General features: G+C 48.6%; 1 protein-coding gene across 7 annotated transcripts in view; it reads right to left on the bottom strand.

The window, feature by feature from the left end:
• Positions 1–1,598: 1,598 nt before the first annotated feature.
• The window catches only part of Plxna4 (plexin A4), a 568,362-nt gene continuing 542,276 nt past the window's right edge, over positions 1,599–27,684 (bottom strand). For all 7 annotated transcript variants that reach the window (XM_035451557.1, XM_027391406.2, XM_035451558.1 and 4 more), the window contains 7 exons: positions 24,163–24,266; positions 23,551–23,650; positions 21,525–21,715; positions 20,221–20,390; positions 15,961–16,173; positions 10,950–11,100; positions 1,599–8,668 (listed from right to left, as the gene is read on the bottom strand). In XM_035451557.1, the coding sequence (XP_035307448.1) occupies positions 8,573–8,668; positions 10,950–11,100; positions 15,961–16,173; positions 20,221–20,390; positions 21,525–21,715; positions 23,551–23,650; positions 24,163–24,266 (1,025 nt within the window). In that variant the 3' untranslated portion in view covers positions 1,599–8,572. The remainder of the gene's footprint in view (positions 8,669–10,949; positions 11,101–15,960; positions 16,174–20,220; positions 20,391–21,524; positions 21,716–23,550; positions 23,651–24,162; positions 24,267–27,684) is intronic.

Below are 27,684 nucleotides of genomic sequence, written 5' to 3'. Positions count from 1 at the left end.
TAGTTCTAGTGAGTTCTCTCAGCAGCCTTACGGTTTCTGCCTCCATATTCAAGGAAGGTGTTTTGCTCAAACAAAAGTCAAGTTGGGTGTAGTGGAGGTGCAAGATGCTACAGTGACCCTCCCAGTTCTCCATGCCCTCTGCTAGGTCAGGAGCAACTCTGCTAAATCTGATTATAATACCCGTTCTGTACCTGGAAAAGACAGCACCCTGCTGCACGTCTCATCCTGGAAGAGTAAGGATTCATGGGATGTGTAGTCCATTGTGGAAACATAATGACCCCTATTCTCACCATGGGAAGACAGCTCAGTGACCAATTTAGTTGCTGATTGCTTTGTGTACTTCAACAGCTTTTTCCCTCCTCCAATTCACCCACAGTTGACTGAGTATCTCCTTGAGCTAAGCCAGGGTAAATTTAACTGAGTAATGGCCACAGCCTTTGAGTCCCAGTTTAATGACAGTATTTGTTCATAAGGTGTGAGCTATTTACTGTTTTGTTTTGTTTTATTTTGTTTTCCAATGGGTAACTAAGGCAGCCACTCTAAATGTCACCGAGGCCCCAGGACTGATCCACCTGTGTTTGTACAGGGCTGTTTTCATGACTAATGAAACCAAGTGTGTTTGCATGGCCTTTTGCAGAACATCAGATCTCTTTTCAATCAATTATCTAAATTAGACTAAAAAGCCTTTCTGGACTTCGTGGCACAGCTAGAACAGCCCTCACTTTGTGAATAAGGAAACAAGTGCACCAAGAAGTGGTCTGTCTGCTCGAGGTCAGGTGGTTGAGTCTGGAGGAGTTGGAGAGTACACTCACTCATTAAACCTGCTGGGCATGTGGCAGGAGTAGGGTGGAGTAGAGCATCTTGATCTACATGTTCCTACCCAGCCTCCACATTTACTAAGAAGGGAGCATTCTTGCTGGTCACTAGCTGCCTTCCTGGTTGAGTCTGAGCAGCCAGACCCCAGGTCTTAAGACCACAGATGTGTCTCCCTCTATTCAGAAAGTCACTGCTGAGTTATTTCTGTGTCACTTGCTTGTCTTGGCTGTCTGTATAGAGGTTGTTGCCTCCCAGCCTCATCCTTCCTCAGCAGTTCTGTCCTGGTCCAGTATGGCTCTCTGGAGGTTGAAGGCTAAGATGTCAAGTCATAGTCATACCCATGGCTGCTTCCTCCAAGCCCTTTCCTAAGACCAGGTGCCCTCACCACTTAGCATGGTTGAGCTGCACTGGCCAGGGGGTGGAGGGCTGCCTTACAGGCTGGAGAGACTAGAGAGTGGCTTGCCAGGAAGAGTTAGAGCAGAAAAGCAAAACTTGTTTCGTTTTGCAAAGTGACTCTGATGGTCAGAGGGTTGAGGGTTGTGTTAAGATGGATTCAGGGGCTCACAGAGTTCCCTGACAAAGTATTGTCAACGTCGTAGGAGTGCAGAGGCACCACCCCGTGTGTGTGGCTGCTTAAGTGAGAACAAAGTCTTAGGTAGAAGGACTGCTCTCAGATGATTAGCCCTCATGTGTCTGGAGAGGAGGTACCACATGTCATCACAGTAGAGGCCACTGCCTACCTATAACCAACCTTACCCAAAGAGTCACATAAAGACCCCAGATCTCAAACTGCATTTTTATTGTTTTTTAATAAACTTTATTCTATATTACAAATAGTTTTTTTGTTCTGAACTGCAAAATAGGAATGCCTTATATTTACATACACAGGTATACAATTAATTATAACAAAGGTACAGAAGCTTGCCTTTACCAAGTTACAACTGGGCTCCAATTTAAATAGCATAGGTTTTCTTTTAAAAACTTTTTAAAATCTTTTTTTTTAAATCTTACTAGGATACTCTTCCTTAAAAATCAAAACCAGAAGACCCTCTTTTCTTTTTTTTTTCTTTTTCAGAGACCCCATCCACTTATCCTTGAGGCTCAGGGTAACACTGTTGTCTAAAGGTATATTTTGCTTTCTTTTTTCGAAGGATCAGTATTCAAGGGGAGAGTTTTGGAATAGAAGTGGGGCACGCTGCTGGAAAGGGGTGAGTGGTGAAGAGAACAGAGACGACCTGTCCTACCTTTCAGTGGCCTCTCGCTCAGACTACAAGGCCTCTGCAGCTGCTTAGCCCATACATCCATTTCTATTTCTCCTTCTCCTTTGCCCCCCTAGCATTTAGGGCTTAATTTTGGGTACTCTGGCCAGGCCAGAACCCCTGCTCTCTCCCACACTTTGGTTCTTGGAGCCATTGTCTTTGTGGTACCTGGAGTTGCTGGTTGCTATGGTAACTTGACAGGACCCTGCTGGAAGAGACAGAGGCTGCTCACTACATGCTAACTGGGGAGGAAGGCTGCATCCAACCTTTCCTCCCCATCTCAGGCCCGGGGACCTGGTTCCTTCTCAGAGCAGCTGACCCCGGACTAAGCCAAGATCACGTGTCTCAAGGACACCAGGCTCAGTAAGGGAGGGCTGTGGGGAGGGTCATCCATTCTCAAGCCATGTCATTGGTTTCCAAATGGAAACATGATTCTTTGAGGTAAACTAGCTTTTATTTTTAAAGAACGGAAGGTTTCATAAGCCAACAAACTGATAGGAACGCCAGGGAGGGATGGAAGGGTAGATGAGGGCATATAGCCCATCTTTGCCTTTTGCTCGAATGGAACTGATCTCTGCACGGGAACATTCCTCAGTCCTGTTTGCTGAAGGATTCTCTGCTTCAGAGTGTCTTTGGGGGTGCTGTTGAACTGTACCCTCTGCTGCTTTGAACTCTGTCTCATAAGGGAGCCCTTCCGACATGTGCTTGAGTCTTAAGTTTCAAGATACAAACAAAAGAAATGGGCAGAAGAGGCAGAATCAGGCTGATTAGCTGTCCACCTGCTTTTGTGTTACGGGGGAGGGGGAGCTTGGCTCCCCCCAAACTGACCTTCGGTGCAGTTTGAAGGAAGCTGAGAAACAATACGAAAGGATTCATCAATTCCAGAGTCAGCCCAGAGAGCTGGGATTAGATAGGAGCCCAAGGAGGAGGGAAGAGAGAGGAGGGTTGTGGAGACTCCCCAACCAAACCCTGCCACTTAGAGCCCTTGCCATCTCTTCCAGGACCTAGGACACAACATTCTCTTCACTCCTCAGGAACTTGTTCTGCCCAGCTTTCTGATAGCCATCAGTCTACTCAAGGGATTCCAACGGGACACTAATGAAAATGTTCTGGCTTTATAACCAAAAGACCTAAACAATTTTTTTAAACTTGAATGCTCCCTCAAGTAAAAAACAATATTATTGAAGAGCAATGATTTGTAGTAAAACAAAAAGTCTCTCCTAATATTTAAAACATTTCCTGCAGTGATTGCTTTCAAAATGGGAGGGATGGTGTGGCCCCCTCAGAGCACCAGGAGAAGCGGACAAGGCCCCAGCCTCTTTGGGGAGTTGCCCCTTTACCATCACCTGAAATGGTACCTCAGCTGCCCACTTATGAGAATAAAGCTTGAGTCAGGTGCATGCAGACCTGGGGTAAATCTGCCAGAGATGGGAGGAGTGGGCTCTGTCTGTCACAGGGGCAGGGGAAGCATGAGGGTATTAGCAGCCACAAGGATGCTTCCCCTGGCATGTGCACAGTTCACATGGGGGATTTCTGGACCCTCTTCTTTAATGGGGAGGCTATCTCACTCCCACCTTTAAACTTGCCTCATCTGTCTGTTTAGAAGTCACTGGAAGAATTTAGGAATTCTCTTTAACTCTTCCTCTCAATCATTCTATATCCTCAGCCAGGCTCCCTCATAACTTTCAAATTCTTAAGATAAGAGGCCAAAAACGAATGAACTACAAAAATAATCAACTATCCCATGTCTTTTTTTTCCAAAGGGAAGGGCTGTATGGTCAGGGTACCCTAGTCCTGAAAGGGTGGGTGGAGGCCCTTGATATGGGTGAGAAACATGGAGGAAAGGCCAGAGAAGAGCCAGGACAGCCAGCTACCTGGATGGGGTCACCTTGGTTCACTCACAGAAATGTCCCTGAACCCAAAGCTCCATTTAGGAGCTTGCTGGAACTGTCACTCAGTGCTTGGAAGGAACACAAGCTGAGTACCTGAGTCTCCCGCCTGATGAGTACTTCCCCATGTTTGTGAGAAAAGGGGAAACCTATTCCTGATTACAGGTCATTGGCCTTTCTCAGGGTGCAGCATTTACTTGATGTCTAGTAAAGCCAAAGGCAGAGAGTCTCAGGATAGAAGGCAGAAAGGAGGCTCTCCTTTTTATGTAAAAATGAGAGGTGCAGCCAGGCATTGGTGGCACATGCCTTTAATTCCAACACTCGGGAGGCAGAGACAGGCGTATCTCTGTGAGTTCAAGGCCAGCCTAGTCTCCAGAGCGAGTCCCAGGATAGGCTCCAAAGCTATACATAGAAACCCTGTCTCGAAAAACCAAAAAAAAAAAAAAAGGGGGGAGGTGCTTAGACCAGGATGGACCACAGTGGCATCGCTCAGGGTCCTAGAAAGAATGGCAGAGCCTTGCGTCTTCGAGAACATTTGGGATGCCATTGCTTATGGTTCCTCTAATGGAAGACCAGCAGGGCATTGGCTGGAGGAGTGAGACCCTATCACTCAGGGAAAGCAGCCAAAGCTAGGATGGGACAGCACTCACTTCTAATGGACTGAAGAACTGAATCACTCCTTTGGGGAGGCTCCTTGTATAGGAGGATCAAAGAGGAACAGGGAGGAAGCTAGCTGCCAGAGTGGGGCACAGTCAGGAGACAGACATGCACATTGGGGTGTGGGTATGGGGTGGTACATGGGCACTGAGGACCTCCAGGATGGAGTGTTAGGGTGGTGGACATGCTGGGCATTATATCAACATAACCCAGCGAAAGCAGGATCTAAGCCCACGATCACAGAAAGACCGTCTGTTAGCGACTCCTGCTTCCTTGGTTTTGTCCTGGATACTCTGCCTTGAGCTGTGGGATTCATTAAAAAGCATTTCTCTTTCCAAATGTGGCCCCACTCAGGCACCCACCCTGAGATCACTCCAGGGCTATCTATGGACTCCCAACATGGAGGCTCCAGGGGCTGGTTCTGGCCATGCATGTTGCACAGGGTTGCAAAGTACCTTGGTCTGGGGGATTCTCTGTTTATCTTCTGTTTCCATTTCTAAAACTGTGAAAGAAAAAGGCAAGAAAGTATTTTCCTGAGGAAGTAACTGACACAGAAGCTAAGGACTTCATGGCACTAAGAAACATCGCAGAGTCTCCTTACAGGGCAGGATGACGACAGAACCAGACCACGCCCACACCTAGCAAGACATATACCACAGAGAAGTAACCAGAAGTAACCGGCCTGCAGATACCTTCCTAGATCTTTTTTTATACTTTCTTTTGTGTTCAGGACCCCATCAAACTTCCTGCTGGTCTTCTCCCTTTAAGAGTCAAATCCTCATGTGGACATTTATTGTGTGCAATCAGTACCATTTTGACCAGTAGTGTCAGGAGCAGGATGCAGGGGTGAGGTGAAGGGGATGTGAGAGACAATACCTACTCCCACACACATACCCTCTGAACAAACCCCAAGAGATAAAGTTTCCACCTTCAACAGATCTGGGACACCCTGCAAGTGAACACTGGATAGAGGGCGAGGCACCTCTTTGTCGTATGTCCTAGTTTCTCTTAGTTTTCTGGAAGCTCACAGGCCATTGGGGTCTCCTAGCTGCTAAGAGGAACTAGAAAATCCCAAGGGGGAGTTTGGAAGGAATATCTGGGAGGATTTGACAGATTTTGGGCAATGTTGCCTAGCCTTGCTTTTAAATGTATCACACTTGCAATAAAAAAATCAAATGAAAAACAAAAACAAATACACAAACAAACAGCAAAAGGGAAGGTTTTTACAGGTAAGATGGGTGTCAATTTCTGAGTCCCCAAGCAGGCCACAGGGACTGCCTACGAAGTGCCAGAGAGAACCCATATCACCAAGTAAAGTAAATAATCTGCCTAGAGCCCTCCTCAAGAGAAATGAGGAGACCCAGGAAACCCAGGCAAGAATGTCTTGCTTCTTTCTTCCTGATATGTGTATTTCTCTGAGGTGTTTGAAGTTTTGTTTGTTAACAAAAGCAAGGAAAAAAAACTGTACCAACAAAATAATAACACTAAAATCATCCAGAAAAAAAAAAGCATCAGCAAAACCATGGTAAAAGTCTCTTTTTGCTGCTTGTTAATTTTTTTCTAACTGTGCAAAACTTAAAAATCAAAGCACACTTGTACCTACACACACACACACACACACACACACACACACACACACACACACACCTTCCATCCCACAAATCTGTGTTAAATATGTTCATGCCTCTCTCTCCCCATCCTTCATATGTGCAAAAATACTTTCTCAGCTGAGGTGCTCCCTCATTCTGACCTCCACATGCACCCTGAAGCCTGCCAGGTCCTGTAGCTTCGCGGAAGAAAAACAATAATCAGTGATAGAAATTCCACATCTCCACCTGGCACTTGATTTGCCAAAACCTTTGGTGTTTTGATTTTTTTTGCCGTCACCCCTCCCCACTTCCAGTGAATCTTTCCATGTCTTTGCCATTTTGTCCACAGCAATGTCACATGGTGCTGCCTGCTCTGGGGTACCAAAGTTCAGCCTTGGCAGGTGACATCCTGATTTCCTACGGACAGAAAATACTCTTACCATACACACTAACATTCAGTGAAGTATACTGACACTGAAGGACAGACGGATGAGCCAGGGGACAGAGAAGGAGACCATCTCAGCATCCTCTTAGATGGGACAAGAAATCTTTCCAAGCTTCCTGCAGATTCCTAGGTGCCTCCCTCCACCCTGCTCTCTCATATGCAAAGAAGCTGCTGTCCTTAAAGGTGCAGGGTGACACATGAACTTGGCTTGAAACTTGGCTCCTTCTCCATGTGAGGCTCATTTTAGGTTATGGGAAGAAGTGACGTGATGCATGGAGCGTGAAGGAAGGTAAGAATGAGGGATGCTATTAACACCACCTTCTCCAATGCCTCTCTTGTCTCCATGAGTGATGGACAACAAACCCGAGCTGCCAAAAGAGATTCTTGCTTACGCTAGAGACTGGGTCATTCACTATCTAAGATCCCTTCAAGGTTGTAGATGACCATCTCTTGTCATAACCACTTGTTACATTTCTGAGCACACATTTGCCTGAGTGGCTAACACAAAATGGCATATCCACAGATGGAAAAACACAATGGAAAGTTAAATGCCAAGGCCGTGGTTAGTGGTATGCACTTTTCTCTGTATCCAACCAGGTCCCTCACGTGGCTCTCCAGTCCCTTCCAGGCATAAGCTGGTGGCTGAGGCTGGCTGGCATCTTGTTCTGTCTTGGTGAGGCTGTGCTTAAGTATGTTTCCTCCAATGATGACTTCAGAAGGGACGGGGGAAGAAGGACCACCGAAGAGACAGCTGATATGTTGATGAAACAATTCCCACAGAGGTCTGGACAGTCCAGTGACAAAGTCATCTGCATAGCAATGGCACCAGATTCTGAAGGAGGGGCAGGGGCTGGGCTGTCTGCCCTGGCCTTCTATGGTGTTCTCAAAGACAGTGGGGATGGAGCCTTGGAGATGGCTGGAGGTAGAATCTCCTAGATGCACTCTGCATTTCACTGTGAGCTTTGATGATGGTGGCAAAGGAACATGGAGATGCCTTCTCTAGACAACATACGAGGCTCTGGCAATGGACCTCTGACTATGGTCAGGATGCATTTGAACTTGGGGGTGAATAGAGAACAATAAATGTTGCTTCTGGCATAGATGATACTCTCTTCCCTTTTTTTTTCTCTCTCTCTCTCCATGTTACATTTCTGCTATTAGGAACCAGATTAGATGGTGTAGGAGCTTCTCCATGGTGGAAGGTAACTGTTAGCTTTCTCTTGTCCCAACTTTTCACAGGAAGGGGAGAAAGGCCTCCAAGGCTGTGGGAAGGGGATGGAAGGCTTCTGGACATCAAATGTGTAGGCAGTGGCCCCTGAGAGAGCATCTTTAAACTTCTACTGGTCCCCACTCCAACATTTGTAGGAGGCAAGGCCTTTTTTTGTCACAGTTACAAAGCACCCAGGCCACTGCCTAGTCCCTTGTTGAGTGTGTGGAAAGGGAGATCCTAGTGATGTCTCCTACTTCAGATAATACTGAGCTCACAGTTGCTTCCCGAAGCCAGGTTTTGGACCACAGTTTGAATTCTCAACGCAGAAGGTGAAGTAGCAGCATAGGAGTGTTCTCCGTCCTCAGCTCCTCGTCTGCTGCTGATGCATGGGGCCAGGAGCAGCTGGGAGGGAGAGCCTCACTCTGACATCTTCTGGTCAGGTCTCTCACCATGGGTCTGGCCGGCCCTGGACTGACTGAGGGTCAGTGACGTGGTCCAGTCACACTGACAGAGCAACTGAGAGAGATGGGACTCCGGAAAGAGGGAGAGACAGGAGAGAGAGAAAAAACGAAAGGAGAGACGGCGGCGCTGCTGGGGGTTGCTGCTGCTGATGCCTGTCGGAACTTGCACTTGGTAAAGATGATAATCTAGACTGAGGCACGGCTTGGTGTGTCCCTCCCTCCAGGATGGCCCTGGAAGGACAGTTCTCAGCTGTCTAAGCTCATGAGGGTTATGACTTGTTCTAGTTTGTAAGCCAGTTTCTGCTTCCCACACTGGTCATCATGGTCCAGGGGTCCAAGGATCTGTGGAAGGATGGAAAATGGAAGATTACTAGTCTGGGTATGTGTACCTGTGTTTCTAGTATACACAAAGGCAACATGGATGTTGTCAGGGATTAGTATACCTGTTGCCAGTGATACTGTTGTGTAAGCAAGCAGCCTGAGTGGCACAGGTGAGAGGAGGTGGGAGGCATAAGGGTACCTATGTCACCAGCAGCACGGGATACCAGCACATACACTGTCACATCTGGATAATGTGTGCATTCCATTGTCTGTGAGAGACAGTGGCTGGAGGGAAAGCTTTGCTAAAGAGACCTACAGAGAAGCCATTGTTTCCTCTGTCTCAGTGGCATCTGGGGAGTTCCATAGCCAGTGCAGAAGTGGGGTGCTGGGGGGCTTTTCTAATATTAATTAGTCCTACTTTCCTTCCACTGTAAGGAAGACCTTCCCCAGTACCTCCTTGGGACCGAAATATCCACATTTAGAAAGTCAATTGACTTAACCTTGTCTGTTAAAGGCCAAATATCCTTATGAAGGAATAAGGTTGTAAGTTGAATATGCTTTCCATTCCTATTCTATAACTGACATACAGTGGCTGGGGTCTCCCAAACCCATCCTGAGGTAAGGCAATTGAACAGAGGACAATAATGGGTGACTCAAGACAAGCCACACCAAGTCATGGTTCTGCCAGTTGCCAGCATGGTGTTATGGGGTAAAACATCTTTCTTAAGGATCGTCATGCTTCCTTTTCTGGAATCTACCTCTGATTTGCTTGGGTCCCGTCGATAAGGCCAGGACACACACACGAGCTCCCTGGGCACAATGCCTGCTCCACAGGAGGCACCAGGCCAGCAGGGTGGGATGTTCTCTGGTCTGAAGGGCAGGGATGAGGGTTGGAGAGCCAAAAATGCTGGCTGAGCTTAGGGAAACCTGAAGGTTCCTTAGGCTTCTGATTTCGTGACTAATTAATGCATATTTAATTGGGGCACATCATGCTAGAGCTGCCTACTGAGCTGGCCAGGAATTATCCTTTATCACTGTGATACTAAATGTTGACAAGTGTTCTGTCAGGTGATGGGATGGTCCTTTCCAAGACGAAGCAGGAGACTTACAGTGTTGCATCACAGAACATCCTTGTTAGCTTGACTGCCACAAACAGGAACACTTTTCCAGGGAGCATAACTGGTCTGGAGACCAGTGGCAGTGGTCCCATCCCTAAGGGACTCACCACCACTTTCCGTTAACATGAGGGTCATATAAGGTCATATAATATTGTTCATTGGCTGCAGGACACTGGGCTCTACATCTGCTAGGATACTTGAATTTCTCTGGGTGACAAGGCTGTAAGGAATAAAAGCGCCTGGGCACTGGCCTTCTCTCTTGGTATTCCTGTCTTCTGCTCCAAGAAGGCTGCTATGCTGTGCTTGGATGCGGGGACTCTGGATCCCAAACCACTGAAGTCTGTATCCACACAGCTAAGCACCTCCCATAGCACCTTTGTGTTAGCCAGAATGAAGGCAGAATCTACAGTGGCAGTTACCTAGGTGGTATTTTCCAAATGGTGAATACAACAATAAAAAATATGCTTTCTATTCCTATTTTGTTCTGGTTTTGCTTATTCCCCTTCTATGCCATTCCTTTCTGCTCTGTCCATCTATTCCACTCTATTCTTCCATTCCACTCTCTTCCATGTGCCCCCATCCTATTTCACTCTGTTTCTATTCTGCTCTGGTCTGTTCAGCTCTACAGGAAGCCATAATACACCAAGCCATCCACAAGAGCAAGGAAGTCCTTGCTCAATGAGAACTGGATCAGAGAGGAAAATGAAAAGAATTTAAACAATAACGGAGAAAGAATAAGCTAGGTCTTGTGGGGCATGCTGTATTCCTAGAAACTTTGGAAGTCTGAAGCAGGTGGCGAGTTCAAGGCCAGACTGGGGTCTGGGGGTGCAAAGTGAACTCAAGATTAGTCTGGCCAATTTATGGAGACTATCTCAAAATGAAAAGTGGTAGAACTCTTGCCTATCATGTGGGAGGCCTCAGATTCAGTCCCAGGGCAAGGGACAGAAAGGGATAAAAGAAACAGATGTCTGTATCTGAGAAGACTAGAATCTGATGCAGATGTGAGGATCAGCACATCCTCAGTACCCATTTCAGACCCTCGGTGCTGCCCTGGGTCTGGCTGGTAGAATTTCCCTAACAGAAGCATCAGGGGGCATCTGTGGGGCTATTTCTGTACACAAAGCATTCAGACATGCTCCTCATCTCTGCCTCTATAGGCCCTGGCAGGGCAGGGCAAAGCTTACTTCCTCACTGTATTTGCCCACGTAGGAGAAGATCTCTGAGAGTGCGCTCATCGTGTTGAATTCATTCATGTGCATCCGTGACTGCTCGGCCAGGTATGCATTCATGTCCTGGTCACTGATCGCTGGCATCTTCCCAATGTCTGAGTAATATCTGTGAGGGGTGGGAGACAGAGAGGAGTTGGAATCTAATCAGAGAGTGTACAGGAGACATGGAAGCTCCAAGCAGTGAGACCCTGTGCTGTGACCTCCTGGGGATCATAGTAGTGACCCCTCTGGGTTTCTGTGCCACAGCCAGGGAGCACTCTCTGCAGCTCTGACATAGGAGGCACAAGGGGGACGATATGAAAGGGTGGAGAGAGAAGAACCAAGAGTCAGAGGGCTTCTGCCCACGGCATCTACTTTGTTCTGAGCTCCCGTCATAGGGCTCCAGCTTGCCTTGGGCCTCCCCAGAAGGACTGGAGGGTTCTTCTGAACAGTTGCTCTTCCCTGATGGCCTGAGCTCTCTGGAGGTTAGGAGAGAGATGGGGGGGCTGCCGGGAGAGAGAGGCTGGCAGAAGGCAATCAGTCACTGTCACTTGCAGCTGTGCACTGCTGTCAACTGGTTAATTAGATGCCAGCATTTACATTTTTAATTTCTGCAATTTGACATTTTATGCACCAGACCTCCGAGCCCCCCCGCCAGAGGAGAGCTGTGTAGTTTCCTAATGAGGAAGTGAGAGATCTCTGTACCCCTGACACAGCCACGTTTTTCACCTTCTACCATGTGCTTTGGGGTTGTAGGTAGCAGGAAAAGAGGAGGGGCAAGTGGAAAGATGGGGAGTCACTGGCAAGTCAAGAGGTATTGCAGTTGCTGATCCATGGTAACACCAAGTCCCTGGGCTTCAGGGCTAGAGTCAGCAGCAGGAGGAACTGAATGGGGGAAGGGAGAAGAAATTCCAGGGAGGGGACAATGACGTGCCAGCATGGTGTTTAAGGAAGGAAACTCCTTCAAGGTTTATGACTACTGGTGACAGTGATGAGCCTTTGGATCTCCAAGGTCTCAGGCTTCCATCACAAGGTGACCCTGTATCTTTCTTACTGGTCCTGCTGTGTCTTTCTCAGTTTATATCCCTTCCTGTTCCGACAGGGTGCTCCTGTCCTATCCCCATGCCATTTGCCCAACTCCTGCCTGTCCCCAACAGTTCTCAGTACTTGGGTGACAGGCTGTCAGAAATGGTCTTGGCTCCTTCAGCCATCAGCTCCAGGGAAACAGTGAAAGACAGCTCAATTTGTGACCAGCATCTTCCCAGGCAGGCAAGGGCTGAGATGGCCATTTGCCTTGGGCCACTGTCTGCTGGGATTGCCACTGCGTCTTCAGGGAAGAAGAAGTAAAGAGAAGATGTCTGGTCTCTGGCCAGGGAAGGGGGTGATCAGAGGGAAACGCCTGTGGCCTCAGAAGCCCATTTGCTGGAGCAGACACAATGCCCACTGCCTGTTGAGTGGATCCCGCTGTGGCTGGCAAGGAGGTATTGGTCATGGCCTGCTGCCTAGGCAAGAATAAGACAAAGGCTGAATGATGAGGCCTTTTAGGAAGGAGCTGGAGGACATTTGTAAGATGCACTGCCCTCGGTTCATCTGGACTTCATCCCGCCCTTCACAACACTCTCTCCCATCCCCTTCTTGTCCCCAGAAGCCCACATCCTTGGCCTGCTTGAGTTTGGTTCCTTTACCCCAGATGACCACCATCTTCTTTTCAAGGCAGTCTTTACCCTAAAGCTGTCTTGGTGCTCCAATATACAGGGTCTGGGTGAGTTAGTGACATTCCAGGTAGTAAAGGTCCAGGAGGTGTCTCCATTCATGGCCATGAATAAACTATATCTGGATCTAATAAATGCCAACATTCCATTTTACAGCAGAAGAACAGAGGTTTCTCTGATAGGTCCTGACCTTGCCATTGCTAAGGAGATTTGCACCACTGTGCCCTCATGGATCCTGTAACTACCAAGCCAGATAGGTTTGCCGAGGAAAGGTTATCTTCACAGTCCTATGCCTGAGAAGCATGGACAATGTTGTCTCTCATTTTCAGCACTATGGCCAGCAGCTCATGGAACATGGCTGTGTCCAAAGCTTTTGTTCAGACAGTTCTACTCTGTCATCTGTTTGAAAACCAGAGCCTCCAAGCAGGACTGGAAAACTCGGGTTCCCACAGAGAAGACATAACTGTCAGTAGAAGCGAAGACCCCTGCTGTTCCTGTTACCTGCATGTGAAACTGTCAGGCTTCTTACAAACAGTACAGGCTCCTACTGCTGCATGGTCCCTGACGTGACTCCTGCAGGGTGCTTGAGTAATATATTTCGACAAAGAGAATATTTAGGAAGAATTCGTGTGTGTGTGTGTGTGTGTGGGTGAGAGAGAGAGAGAGAGAGAGAGAGAGAGAGAGAGAGAGAGAGAGAGAGAGAGAGGCTGGGGAGGGTTGGAGAAATAAGAGTGGAGAGGGCAAGAGCAGGGACTGGAACCTTCTAATCTGAAGGTGATGGGTGGCATGTTGCCTAGGATGTGCCTTGCAGTCCTTTCCCTGCTATCTCTGATGTGACATCAGGTGTGTGCCACCACCCCCCATGGCCTCTTCTCTTACACTCCTCTTTCATTGAGGAGACTGGACTGGACAGGGGCATGTCTGTGGTCCTCTACTAGCCCCCAGGTGGATCAACTACATGGCTTTATCTTTGGAAACTTCTGGATGGGTGAAGGCAAGTGGTTACAGGCTACTCAGTCACTGGCTTTCTACCTTGTTCTCAACCCCAGGCTGCCTGCTTCTAAGTGGTCCCACCCTCTCTGCAGGGCTTAGCTCAAACTTCTACCACTCCAGGGCTCTGGCCAGCCCACAGCTATCCAGCCCACCCCACCCCCAGCCTGACTATGACTCTGTGTGGAGTCTTCTCTGCCATGTATACAATTGCTTCCTTCCTATTCCTGCCAAGCTGGCCTTCATGCTGGGACCTCAGCAGAGATGCCTTATTGATTGTTAAGAATGCGATAAAGCCCTGACAACAAACTTCAAACAAGTGCTCTCAGCAGCTGACTGCACACAAAGAACAGAAAGGTCAACCTTGACCCCCTTCTTAAACTTACAGGATTTCTGCCTACAATGAGCCCCCTCTTCAGAGAGGCTCTGAACATCCCCTAGTCCGCCTCTCTCATACCAGGGCCGGCCAGCCCTGGCAACCTGGAAGACTGGCTGCCATTTACTATGACCAAGAAGGACTGGGTCCCTCTCCTGGCTTCAGCTCACTCTCCTTGCTGGGCTTTGCCCAACTTAGGTGGGATGCCAGCCCTTAGGGGCCCCACATCAGAGCTCAGGGGCTGCTATTCAGGGAAAGGTCCCAGAAATCTGGATTCTTCCATGTTCATAGGTCCGAGTATGATGGGTTGAAAGAAGTTGGAAGGAGTCTTCAGCTGAGAGCTGAGTCTTCAGCTGAGAGGGTGGGAATGCAGACACGAAAGCCATTGGCGCCTCGGGCTATGATGCCCCCACATGTGGCTCAGAGGCCTCTTTGAATGGATGACTGATGTCTCCAGACCCAGCAGAATGAGGGCCTCACTCCTTTATCCCCTCAACTCCAGCTTATAGATCCTACCAGACACTCAGATATGGGAGCTGCTGTGTGGGTCAGGTCTAATGTTACTATGTGCCCAATACACCCAGAGTGGAGCCCACGGAGGCATCAGTGTCAGCCTAGTGGATGCATACGTGAAAAACCAGCTGCCCAACCTCCCTTCAGTGCTGCTTCCAGGGCCAGCTTTACCTTCATCTCTAGCTAAAACCTGGCATCTTGGTGAGTACTGACCAGTAGCTATATGGCACAGAATCCATTTGGGCTCCTTAGAAGGTACATTTAAATGTTTACAGTTTGTTGCCTTCTCAATGCTATGGTGCATGTCATAGATGGCATTTAATGTGTGGCGCACAGTGGTGCAGACCCTAGTGGGCCAACAGCAGCTCTTCTCTACTCAGCTCCTACAGACAAAATCTGCAGATGATAAATGAGTGCGGCTCGTGTTGATAGGGACAGCCTTGAGAGTCTCCCAGGCTAAACTCAGAGGGTGTGATATTCATGTAGAAAATGTCATAATGAAGCCCATTACTTTGTATAATAAATATAAAAATTATCTTCAAATAAACAACAACAAAAAACAAAAACAAAGGAAAGCCAAACCAAATAAAAGTAGAGTTCATCGTTACTGGTAATATGGTAGAAGGGATAGCCAGTCATATGTCAGCTTCGGGGGTCTGTACTCTTGGGTTCCCTCAGTGAGGTCAGTGCAGCAGCCAACAGTTCTGAGGAAAGCAACAGGCTCTCCTCTCTGCCAAAATTTTTAACCACAAGCAAAAACCCAATAGGGCGAGTAAAGGTGGGAAGTCTTCAGGGGTCACCACCACTACCATGGCAAGGAGTGTGGAGGCAGAAGTGGGATGGAGGGCTGGAGAGAGGATGGACGGGAAGATGGATGCTATGAATGCATGCTTATACATATGGTATATATGTACATGGACATGGGGACATGGATGGCATGGAGATATATGTATGTATGCAATTGTGGTTTCATGTCTATACAGTATATGTGTGTTCATGGTACCTGTGCATTCATTCAATACTGGGAATGCATGTGTATATGGTCTATGCATATGCAGAGTATATATGCTAAGTGTGTGTGTGTGTGTGTGTGTGTGTGTGTGTGTGTGTGTGTGTGTGTTGGGGAAAGAAGATCAGGGATCATAACTTCTAGGACAGAAAGAGACACTTCACTAAGAGCCATGCTATTCTATAAGGGATGTGGGTCACACAGTAAGCTCTGCCGTGGTTCACAATGCTTGCTTCAATGTGGAGGCCATGAGCTGTGGGTGTTTCAGCTGCAGGATCAGCTGCGGCAGGGACTAGTTGGGTAGCTTTGTCCTGTTTGCAGGGGAGCACTGTCTGGTCCAGGGTTGTGGCCTGTTCCAGCCAGGTACCCTCCATGGGCCGTACTCACCTCTCCACCCAGTTCTTGTAGCTGGGGATGTCCTTGGCATAGAGCAGCTTGTTGGAGGGGGAGTCCTTGCCCAGCCGGTGCTCCGATGTGGAGCAGGAGTCCATGAAGGTCTGGGCCACCACCGAGAGACAGGCGTCCGTGATGCTGTTCTTGTGAATGTCGAACACAAACTGAGGATTCTTGATCATGTTCACCCAAAACCGCAGGGGCAGGCTGTGGAGGGAAGAAGCAGGGGTGATGGGGTGTTGGGGTGTGGCTAGATTTCACAGAGCTTAGGAACCATATGTGACTGCCATGGAAGGTAAAGGGGACAGGAAGGGACGTGGGTCTATTCAGCACACAGGAAACCAGCGAGGTTGGGATCTTGTCTAGAGATGTACCCCTGGCGGAACCTGAGAGGATGTGATACCCAGTTGTGATAGGGGCTCTTCCCCTTCCTGTTGGCATAGGAGTTAGCTACGTGTGTGCTTCAAAGCAGAGTTGGAACTCTATTCCTATCTGCCTGATGCTGGGACCATCCCTTGGGTGGACTTTAAGGAAATCTTTAAGGTTTTGCATCTGATTGCTTACTGGGTGACTTGACAGAAGTCACACCCTTGCTCCCTGCCTAGTTCCATAAGCTACGTCCTGCCTGGTGAAGGAAATGGCACTGTGGAGGGGTGGGGGGGATATGACCAAATGATCCTTTACCACCAGTCTGCCACATAGCAACAGCACCTGAACTAACCCACAGTATCCCATCCCTCTCCTCCTATCCTCCAGTCAGTACCTATTGCCTTCCAAGAGCTAGGCTAGCAACAGGGAATGCAATGACTGAGACGCATCCCCTGTCTTCAGGAACCCTGCATTCCAGGTTTGTAGGGAAGACACATGCAGCCAAGCACACACAAATCACATTTGCTGTTGAGAGCAGAGAATGTAGGGCTGAGCGAGGTGCCAAATCCACCCAGAGCAGCCCATGCAGAGCCTTCTCAGAGGGGACACTTGATGAGTTTGTTCTCCGTTGTTGTTGTATGTGTTAGTGTCTAAAGGAGGGGGGTATACCTTTGTGACTGTACATGTGGAGGCTAGAGGCCACCCTGTAGCCTTGTATTTTTTAGTTTGCCCTTTTGAGACAGGGTCTCTTTTGGCCTGGGGATCATGGACTAGGCTAAGATGGCTGGCCAGAAATCTTCGGAAACCCTCTGGCCTTGGTCGCTCTGATGCTGTCTTATAAGTGTATACCACCATAACCAGCTTCTTCTATAGGTGCTGGGGATTAAATTTGGGTCTTCATGCAAGCATGGCAAACACTTTAGCAACCAAGCCATCTCCCCAGTTCCCCATCTTCCCCCACTCTCCACCCCACCCCACCCCACCAACCGCTTTTTTTTTTTTTTTTTTTTTTGAGAAGGGATCTCATGTAGCCCAGGCTGTCCTTAAATTTACAATGTAGCTGAGGATCCTTCTGCCTCCACCTCTCAAGTACTGAGGATATGTGTGTGTACCACAACACACAGTTTTAGGTGGTGTTGGGGAGCAAACCTAGGGCTCAAACATCCCCAGGCCCATGCTTGATTTATTTTAAAAACTCTGCATTGGTATATTCCTTGGATGGCTGCAGTTAGGGAATCCACATACAGAGACAAAGAGGAGAAAATTATGCAATGCAGCCTGGTTCTGTAGTCACTGCGTTTGCTAGACAGAAGGCTTGCAGGAGGAGAGCTTTGGGCTGTGCTCTCCCTGCCCCTTCTAGCTTTGCAGCTCCCACCAGCCAGCTGGGCTGCCAGTAAGGAGGGGGACAGAGCAGGCACCACTTTCTTCTTTCTCTTTGCTTCTACCTCTTTGCCTCCCGCCTCTTCCCCTGATGTTTTATTGTTGTTTTGGTGGCTGTGCTCACGGTTGGTGATAGTTACAATGCCCGCGTGTGTTTGGCTTGCCTCTTAGAACTTAACATCTTTGAATTACATTATTTCAAGGCACTGGATACAATATTTTTGCTCTTGTTCTAGCTGCCAGCAGCCAGTCTGTATAATACAGACAAACACTGTAAATACAGGACAACCTGACATTCACAGATGCCAATCAATCAACAAGCATTTAGTAACTCTCTGCAATGAGTGCCACATAGGGTTGGGGCAAGCACACTGAGGTCTGCTAATACTTGGTGTCTGTCATTCGCTTCATCACTGAGAATTCAGGATAGAAAGTAAATGGATTGAGAGCACCTGAGTATTGAGGCTCACAGTAGCTTCTCAGCCTCCCTAAGAGGTGGCTATGATCTCTGGGCTTGGAACTCTGAATAAGAGACTCAGTTTCCCTACCAGTCTATTCTCCTGTTCCAATCTTCCTGGGTTTCCCTAAGTCCCACTCAGATCAGAAGGGCTAGGAACCCACAAGGCTGCAGTAACTGTTTTTCCCTGTCCCTCAAGCCTGTAGGGAGGCAGGTGTACCACACAGGAAGCAGAGGCACCACCGAGGCTCCTGCCTAATGAAATATTAGCATGTTATTAACATCAATGGTGATGTTAATCTCCAACTGATTGCAGCCACTCCGGCTAAATGAGAAGGAGTGTTATTTAACAGAGAACCTGTAGGGAACTGGGGAAGACAGGGTGGGGGAGGCAGGCAAGTCACACCTTGAGTCAGGAATAAAGAGACAATGCCCTCAGCAGGGACGATGAACTCGAGACCACATGTAGAGCTGATCATTCTTAATTGCATCTTGTCTGAGGTACCAGGGGGTCAGGGGCAGATGCCCTTCTGAGGGAGAACTTGAAGCTGGTGTAGTTCTCTCTATGGTAAGTGGCGTGTGCTTACTTTCTGAGTGGAAATTTCCATGGCTCAGTCCATGTCTCTATGCAGCACCTGAGACCTTGGGATGACTCACAAAGGAGGCTGGCACCTAGGGGTGGTTTGCAAAATTCTCTCTCCCTGGCCAACACCCATAGGGCTTGGTGGAGCACCTGCTCCATGTGAAGGTGACTGATACTAGGTAAAGATTTTGTTGCCAGAGGCATGTAGACTCACAGGTGCTGCCTCTCAGACTCCTCCCAAGAATCACACTGACAGGAGTTGAGAGGAGGAAGCCACTTCACAAGAGTGGCTGCACTGAATGGAACCCAGTTTCCAGGGGCCCTGCTTTATTAGGATGGTAAGGATGATGCCTGGGCTGAGGATCTTTTTGGGTTAGTACTCCTCTGCAAGAGGCAGAAGGAAAGGCCATAGCATGCTCAGGAGAATAGCACCAATACCCCAGGCTGACTTCTGCCTCAGTTTTCAGGTCTGGGCCCCTGCCTGGGCATCAGGGTGCCTGTCTGTGGCCTGGATCATGGCCGAGCCTGGTAGTTATAGCACTGGGTACCACTCCTATGCTGCTTTAGAAGGAAAAGCTGGGGAAGAATGGCCTGGACAGGGGACCATCTAAAGGTGACCAGGATTCAGTTCTAGAGGATGAGACTAAACCTCAGCTAGCTGTGCCCCAGGTAAAACTCTCAGGCAGGCCATCGCTGCCCGTGTCTCATCAATATTTACTGAGCCCCATTTCCTCAAGGTTCTGCGTTCTGTGTTGAATACTGATGCCTGGCCTTGTGACTTCAACCTCAAATGAAGCACCCACTATATACAGACGGCACGGAGGATGCTGTGCATTTAAAAGAGAAAGCGGACCTCAATGGAAATGCTTGGAGTGCTGTCAGTGGTTAGAAAATCCCGCGTCCCCCCAGGGAATACAAACTGATTCTTAGCAAGTTTGGAAAAGGAGCCGGAGAAGGAAAAGATAAGCTTATTGGGTGGAATTAGAATCCAGGTGCCATCTGCATATGCCTCGAGACCCTCCTGACAAGACTTCATGAAATGCCGTTACTCAATGGCCCTGTCCAACGCATGCATTTTCCTATGCTGCTATTTGTGCATGTATATTGACAACAGTCTCTCTTATTCCATATGCCAGCTTACTGACGACAGGGACTCTGTCTGACTTATTGCCCCACACCGAGAAAGTAGCTGGATGTGACAGTGGCCTGGATGTGGTGGCATATATTATCTTTTGCTCATTGGATTCGTATAGTCCATTGACTGGATATCTGGTTGGAAAGGTACACAGACAGATTAGAGAAGGGGGTAGGCAAGAAGAGGGGGAAGACCAGAGAGTGTGGTTGAGTGGAGACCCATAGAGGAGGTGGAAGTGGCCAGGTGCTCTCTAGGAAACCTGTCTCTGATGCAGGCCTGGGTGGGCAGGTCACTGACCTCTCTAGACACACCCTTCCACCCTTTACTCACCAGTTGCTTTTCCAGGTATGGCGGACATGTGGGTCATGGATACCATGCTTATCAGCCTGCTCATCGAGGAAGTCAAACATGTACTTGATGGCTAGGGGCAGAGCAGAACCACGGTGGGCTGTACTGAAGATGGTCTCGAACAGGTCATCCACAAACTTCTGCAGTGTGCCCTGGGGAAGGGGACACATTTAGGTCCAGCCAGCCTAGGCAGCTCAGAGGAGGAGTTCGAAAAGCTACCTTGTGGACAGGGCGAGCAAGGTCAGTGCACTGCCTCCCTGCTAAGCAGGAGAGTGGGGGTCACCATGCATCAGACCTCCCCCCCCCCTTCACAGGACTCTGGCAGTGCAAAGACCACAGACAGATGACAGGGCCAATACTACCTTCCTCTGCCAGCTACAGGGTTTGGCTTACATCTAGGCCGGTGACAGTGTGTCACTTTTTGAAATGCTAATGAGCATGCTTGGTCAGAGCTGACAAATACAAGCTAACAAATACTGGTTCTGTTTGGCTACTACCCACCCTGGCTAGTGACCATCTGGGTCCACGGAGAGACCAGAGAACCTAGACTCTGAAGAGAAAGGCTAGAACCGTAAGCATGGAATAATCCCCAGGGTCAGGGCTAGAAATGGCATCAGCAAAGTTTTGGATACAGCCCCAGTTTCTGTCCTTAGTGATGGCGCCTGGCACCCCTGGGTTAGTGAGAGAATTGGGAATAGAGGTACCAAGTGTCTGTAGCTGAGGAAGGGTGCTGAGGAGGGTGGGACTAACACTTTGGATTGTATGCTCATGTCCGCTGGGATCTGCCTGGAGTGACAGGTTGAGCAGGGTCCTGTAGCTCAATCCTAAGGCATCCCAGACCCACCTGATGCCAGAGCACAGCAAAGGGGGGTGGCGCGCACTTAGCAGCTGTGCCAGCATTTATGCGCATGTATGGTGTGTAGCTATGCCTGTGTACAGGTGTATGTGCATATATGTTTACATATATGGAAGCCTGAGGGCAACCTCAGAGTGTCTTCCTCCATTCCTCTCCACCGTTTTTTTTTGAGATGGGATTTTGCTGAACCTGGAGTTTGCTATTTGGCTAAACTGACTGGCCGGCAAACCCCAGGCAGTCTCCTTTCTCAGCCTCCGCAGCAGGAGCAAGACACTGTGCACAGCTTGTCTTTTCTAATGAGGACTTGAGGCTATCAACCTTGGGCTCTCATGCTTGTCTGGCAAGCTCTTTACCAACAGCACCATCTCTTCAGCCCTCAGCCCCCAGTCCCAGTGTTTTCATGGCACACTTCTGCTCTCATGTTCCATACCTTTGTGGCCAGTAGCCGCGTCAGATAGATTTCAGACACCATCTTGCTCCCCCGGTCCCCCTCCTTCTGGTCTCCATGCTCATGGTTCTTCACCAGATGCCACAGCTTGACCCCAGTTTCCAGGTCAGGGGTGATCATGGGTGTTCGGGAACGGAGGCTGTCAGGGCTGCCTGTGTACCGGATCATGTTTTCTGCCGATGTAAAGAACGCAGCCCAGTACGAGTGAGACTCTACAATCCTGAACCCAGAAACTCCAGCATGCTCCTCTCCCCAGCCAAGGCCACTGTTGTCTGATCCTTCCTGCCACTGGCTGGTGCTATTTCCTTGCCTCAGTGTGGCACATTCCCCGAAATGCTTATGTCTTTCCTGCCACCTCCAGGAATTATCTCTAGCGAATTCCACCCACTTAGGCTGCCCTCCTCCGGTACTTGGCATTGAGTCAACCCTTAATTATTCAATTTGTAGAAATGTAAGCATGTTCTTCTTTTACACTTTTCCTCGTGCTTGCTTTCCAGTCCTATAGCATGTGTGGCCAATTAAGTGCCCATGTAAGAACAGGTAGGCTGTCTCCCTTAATCAATCTTGGGCAGGTGAGAGCTCACCGTGACATCTGTTTGTCTTTGTTCTCCTCCTTCCTGTATTTTGAGTTGTGGTGAACGGGAACTAAACAGTTAGAGAATGATGTCCTACTATGTCCATCTGTAGCCTATATGTTCACCTCTTTATTGTCTACAACACCCTGCGATGTTCGTCTTTTTTTTCTTCTAAACCCTGCTTTACAACAAGAATGTCACTGCACAGGGTGGCCAGGTGTCCCCCAGCACAAAGGGATGGAGCAGGGCATCTTTGGAGCGTCCACCTTGTATTCAGAGTCCTTTTCCTTCTTTCCCTTTCATGTCACTGCACAAGCGACGGGGTGACCTTTACCAATCGTCTAACCTCTGTGCTTCTGAGCTATAACTTGGCAATATAAAAATAGAGGGAAATAATAATTATTTAATTGACTAGATTACTGTGAACTTGACGTGAGATGATGGGGGAAGGTAAGCCTTATAGACTGTATGTCCTCATGAAGATAAGTTCTCCTTCTGTGTGTATGTTATCTGTCTGTCTGTCTGTGTGTGCATCCATAGTGAGCATGTATATGTGTATGTATATATATGGAGGTCAGAGGTCAGCCTTAGTGTCATTTCATAGGTGCCATCCATCTTTTTTTTTTAGATTTTATTTATTTATTTATTATGTATACAACATTCTGCTTCCATGTATATCTGCACATTAGAAGAGGGCACCAGATCTCATAACGGATGGTTGTGAGCCACCATGTAGTTGCTGGGAATTGATGGCTCAGAGGTTAAGAGCACCAACTGCTCTTCCAGAGGTCCTGAGTTCAATTCCCAGCAACCACATGGTGGCTCACAACCATCCATCTTGGTTTTTAAGATGGGTACTCTCACTGGCCATGAGTCACCGTTAGGTTAAGCTGGCTAGCTAGAAAACTCGAGGTCCCCTCCTATCTCCACTTCCCCAGAGCTGAGATTACAAGTACACACCACCGTGGCTGGCATTTTTGTTTGTTTGTTTGTTTTTTTTGGTTTTTTGAGACAGGGTTTCTCTGTGGCTTTGGAGGCTGTCCTGGAACTAGCTCTTGTAGACCAGGCTGGTCTCGAATTCACAGAGATCCACCTGCCTCTGCCTCCCGAGTGCTGGGATTAAAGGCGTGCACCACCAACGCCTGGCGTGGCTGGCATTTTTACATGGGGCTCAAACTTAGGTCCCCATGCTTGCATGACAAACCCTTTATCCCTTTAACCAGTTCCCGGCCCTAAATTTCTCTTTGCCTGCAGATGAAGTACATGTTTATGCCCTAGAGCTAGTGATTGGAACCAATTACCTCTGTCCCTTCCTGGCTCTCCTCCCCAATGGTCAACTGACCTGCTCCTCTTCCCCAAGGCAATGAAGTCTGTTGACAACACCTGCTCATGATACCCATGGCTCCCACCCTTGATAGCTGAGGGGATCTTACCGTATTTACTTGCTGAAGTCCTGGATACTGTGGAGTTGTTCACTGCATTATAGGCTGTCACTTGCTTGGACACCAAAGCCACCACAGAACCATCCGGCACCTACAGGGTAGAGGCTTCTAAGGACCTGGGCATGGAAACTCTTCCCACCCATTCCAGGAAATGGGAACAAATTAGGATTATTGGGGGAATGAGGGACAATTAGCACCTTGCTGGGAACTTGGGCTTTGGAGACTACTCCTTTCCCTCCTAATAAGACATGGCAAAGACCTTAGTACTAGATGTTTTATGGCTTCTGTAGAGAGAAAGTTCTGGCAGGAACCCTTCCCTCACTTTTCCCTACCCAGGCTTTCTGGTGATCACCCAGCCTTAAATGCTCAGGAGGCCTTCTAAGCAAGGGTCCTTGGGGAATCTGCCCACAGCCTACAAGAAGCATGCATGTTACTATCCTACCTCCCACGTGACTAGGTGATCTCTGGGTGACATCAGCTTCCCTTGGGTCACCAAGGATCATGGATTGCTGGTGAAGAATGCATTGGGGACTTGGAGTCTAACCTCAGTGGCTGCGATTTAAGACCTTCTTGACCAGCTCCTGGCTTTTGTGGTCAGCTCACCTGGTAGTGGGCTACTGTGTTGAGTCTCTTCCAGTCATTCTCAATCTTGGTGGTGATATCTTCATCCTGTAGGATCATCCTTGCCCCACTTCCCTGTCGCCACTCTGCAGGGAGAGTGGTTGGCAATTCAGAAAGGCCTCCTGGTCCCTCCTGGGAGCATCCTATGTGCTCCATATAAGTATTACGTAGTGCCACCTCCAGAACACATTCAGACTGACTAGTGCAAGCACAAGTCCCCCAGGGGTGAATTTAGATGTTCTCAAGGCAGAGAGGGCCCTGAGTTCTGGTCCTAATTCAGTGAATCAAGTCAAAAGAAAGGGAGGGTGCATAACACCGCCTGTCCTGCCCTGCACCTGTTTGCTGTGAGTGCTCACCACATCAAGAAGGGCTGTGCAGTGTATGTACATAGGGTGAATGAACTAGGAACTCAATGAGACACACAGTGCTCGTCACAGCGTTGACAAATGTAGGTGGCACCGTCACAGCAGCTCCACTCACTGGTTATACTGGGAAGTCCCTGACCTGATGAAACCTATGTTGCTGGTCTCCAGTCACTGTGCCCCTTCATCTTTTCCCAGTGGCATGCCTTGTGGGAAGAGATGGGGTACCCTCAGAAGAGGACTGTGTTTTTTAAAAAAAAGTGTTCTTATATCCCTGAACTCCCATCTCCACAAAACAGATGTGGATAGCCTCCATCTTGGGATCTAGACAGCACTTAATCATTTTAGTATATATTTTTTTTATTTTTATCATTTTTTATTTGAATTAGAAATGAGACTGATTTACATGACAATCCCAGTTCCCTTCTCCCTCCCATCCTCCCCTACCACGCCCCCAACTAAAACCCTATCACATACTCTTTCTTCTATTCTTCCCCTGACTCAACATATATACACACATACATAGTAAATCCCTACCTCCCTGTCCCCCACGCCAGTATCTACACCCCAAGGCCTTGCTGATGGATCACACAGAGGGAAGGAACTAAGAGCTTTCTTCTCATCAACAGAAAACCTCTGTCCTATTTAGCTCAGATCGCATGTTGAAGGAGAAGGGCACATTATAATATTGAAATATGCATGTGAAAGCATATGTATACAGCAGCCCTACTACATGCACTCATGTTTCTGTATGTGTGTGTTCACGCGTGTGTATGCACAGATATCACTCCTATGAGCACATACCCAAAAGGAATTTCAGTCTTTTAAAGTCAAACAAAACATGTGTCCTGGCCAAGAAGCTGCTGGTCTGGCTTCCAGGCAGTCCAGACAGTGCTTCCTGGCTCACAGCTGCTGGTGCTCCCGAGCTGTGCAGAGCACACTGACTGGGCTTGCTCAGAGTCCGTGAAGATAGATGCAGGCATCTCTTGCATCACACTGCCTGTCTGGCCTGCCAGATTTCTTATTCCTGTGAACCCTAGAGACACATGCGCAGATTCCCTACTTTGTTTCCCTCCTGCCAAGGTCAGGCTGTGCCTCCCCTTCTGGCCCCATTTGAGGCACAGAAAGTCCTACTTCTTCCTCATTGTGCATGCTGTGGTTAAAACTGTTGACTCCACCAGGCATGGAATCCAGGACCAGAAGGGAAGCATCTTGCCCTGAGGAGGAGCAGAGGAGATCCTGATTTCCAAGCCCAGCCTTGCTTTACCAGGGCATCCTCAATGCCCAGCTTAGCACCATGCTAAGATTCCAAGGAATGGGTCTATTGTGGTCAAGCAGCTGATTCTCAGCGCAGTGGACCCCACTGAAGAGCAGCTGAGCTGAGGAACATGGCAGCCGGCACCTTCTGCTTGCATGGTGAATGATGCCAGGGGAGTCAGAAGCTGTATGGATGGCATGGGGGCAGCACACCACAGAGGGGGGTCGGCATTCTGCACTTGCACCTATCAGCTGGGCTGGAGAAGGTAGTCCCTAAGGTCCAGCTCCTAGCCTCCAAGCATATGGTATCCTCTCTAGTAGAGCCACAGAAGTCTTGGTGGCATCTGAGCAATGATAACAAGCTACTGATTCTGGGGCACAGTGCAGGATTTCCATTGCAAAACTAAGCCCTGAAATTGTGCAAGGCCCAGCCTGTGCAGACATACTTAGCAGCCATGGTTGTGAGTCTTGTCCAGTAATTATATAAGCAAATGGGAGTCAGTCTGTTTCCATGCCCCCATTCAAAAAAGTAGGGCAGAAAAAGGCCGAGTCTCCCCCCTAGGGCACAGACTGTCCTTGGAGTAAGAAATTAATGATGCTAGATGCCTACCAGCAGGGCTTGCATGGTGCACCAGACACAGGAAGCACCTGACAAATATTCACTCAATGAAAGAATAAGGAAACAAGCAAATGAAGGAAGGGCACCGGTGACTTGGTGATGGTTGCTTGTTTTATACAGAGTAAAAAGAGGACCTCCTCACATTTGCATGTGTACATCCATAGCAGATGGACAGTGAGCTACAGTTGGAGGGGAACTGTGAGCTGCTGCTAGCAACCTGGGAGAAAGGGATTATGGGAACTGAAAAATGTGACCTGGTCTTTGATCATCGTCCCACATTCCACCAATAGTACAACTAGGAAAATGAAAAACAGGTCAGTTCAGGAAGCCAGACACAGAGGCCATCAGGCCAGGCCACTTTTCATTGTGTACTGGCCAGCTGAGCTCACACCCAGGGATCTTCGAAGACTCCTCCTCTGGGGTCACTCAGTGTCCACAAAGGAGTCCCTGTGTTCTGGGCATTCTCGGTGCAGACAATGCCCAGCCACCCATGTGCTGGGAGGAGGAAGGGAAAGGAAGGGATGGACTTGCACCCTCACCTGTGGCCAGGCTGATGCTGGCATGTGGCTGCTCTGAATAAACCTCCTACTTGTAGCTCAGGGGTCTGATAAATCACTGGCTGTGTTCAGTGGTCCTGGAGCTTCCCTTTCCACAGTGTCCTGCCATGTTGGTGAGATGTTTTCCCCACAGCCAAGACACTGGCAAGGATGCTGGGCCGTGGGCAGGCAAGACACATACCACTGATGCCAATGCTTGGCCATGGGGTCTAGGGCTACAAGAGCAGCCTCCGGGCTGCCCCGTCTTACATCCCCCAACCCAGCCCCATGCTTGGGCAGGCACATCTGTGTGTATATGGGAGGTGGCAACTATTGTCTTTTAGTCTCAAACAGTTAAGGATGTCTCCTTAAATATCAATATAAGGACTGTAAGATGGAATTAAGGGGCACTTAGCCTTGCTTTCAGAACCCTTAAGCCTGTTATTTTTGTTACTTCTTACACAGAAAAATTGCTATGTGCTTTTTACCTGAACGATTAGAAAGGTTTTTTTAAAAATGAAGTTCTGTGCCATCCCAATCCACTGTTGATGGAAGAAAACCTGGGGGCTGGGTAGATAGCTGCTATTGGAAATTCCATTCCCTGGGTCTGTGATAAAGAGGCAATGGCTACCAAGCAGCCACAGAGCTGATCTCTGGGTGGATGGGAGTTCGGGAATACAATTGGAAGGCACCCCTAAATTCCCAGGTAGACTTTCAGTAGTACATCAAT

The sequence above is a fragment of the Cricetulus griseus genome (genome assembly GCF_003668045.3).
Source record: "Cricetulus griseus strain 17A/GY chromosome 1 unlocalized genomic scaffold, alternate assembly CriGri-PICRH-1.0 chr1_0, whole genome shotgun sequence".
Lineage (NCBI taxonomy): Eukaryota > Metazoa > Chordata > Mammalia > Rodentia > Cricetidae > Cricetulus > Cricetulus griseus.
This window is presented reverse-complemented; position numbering and strand designations above follow the sequence as displayed.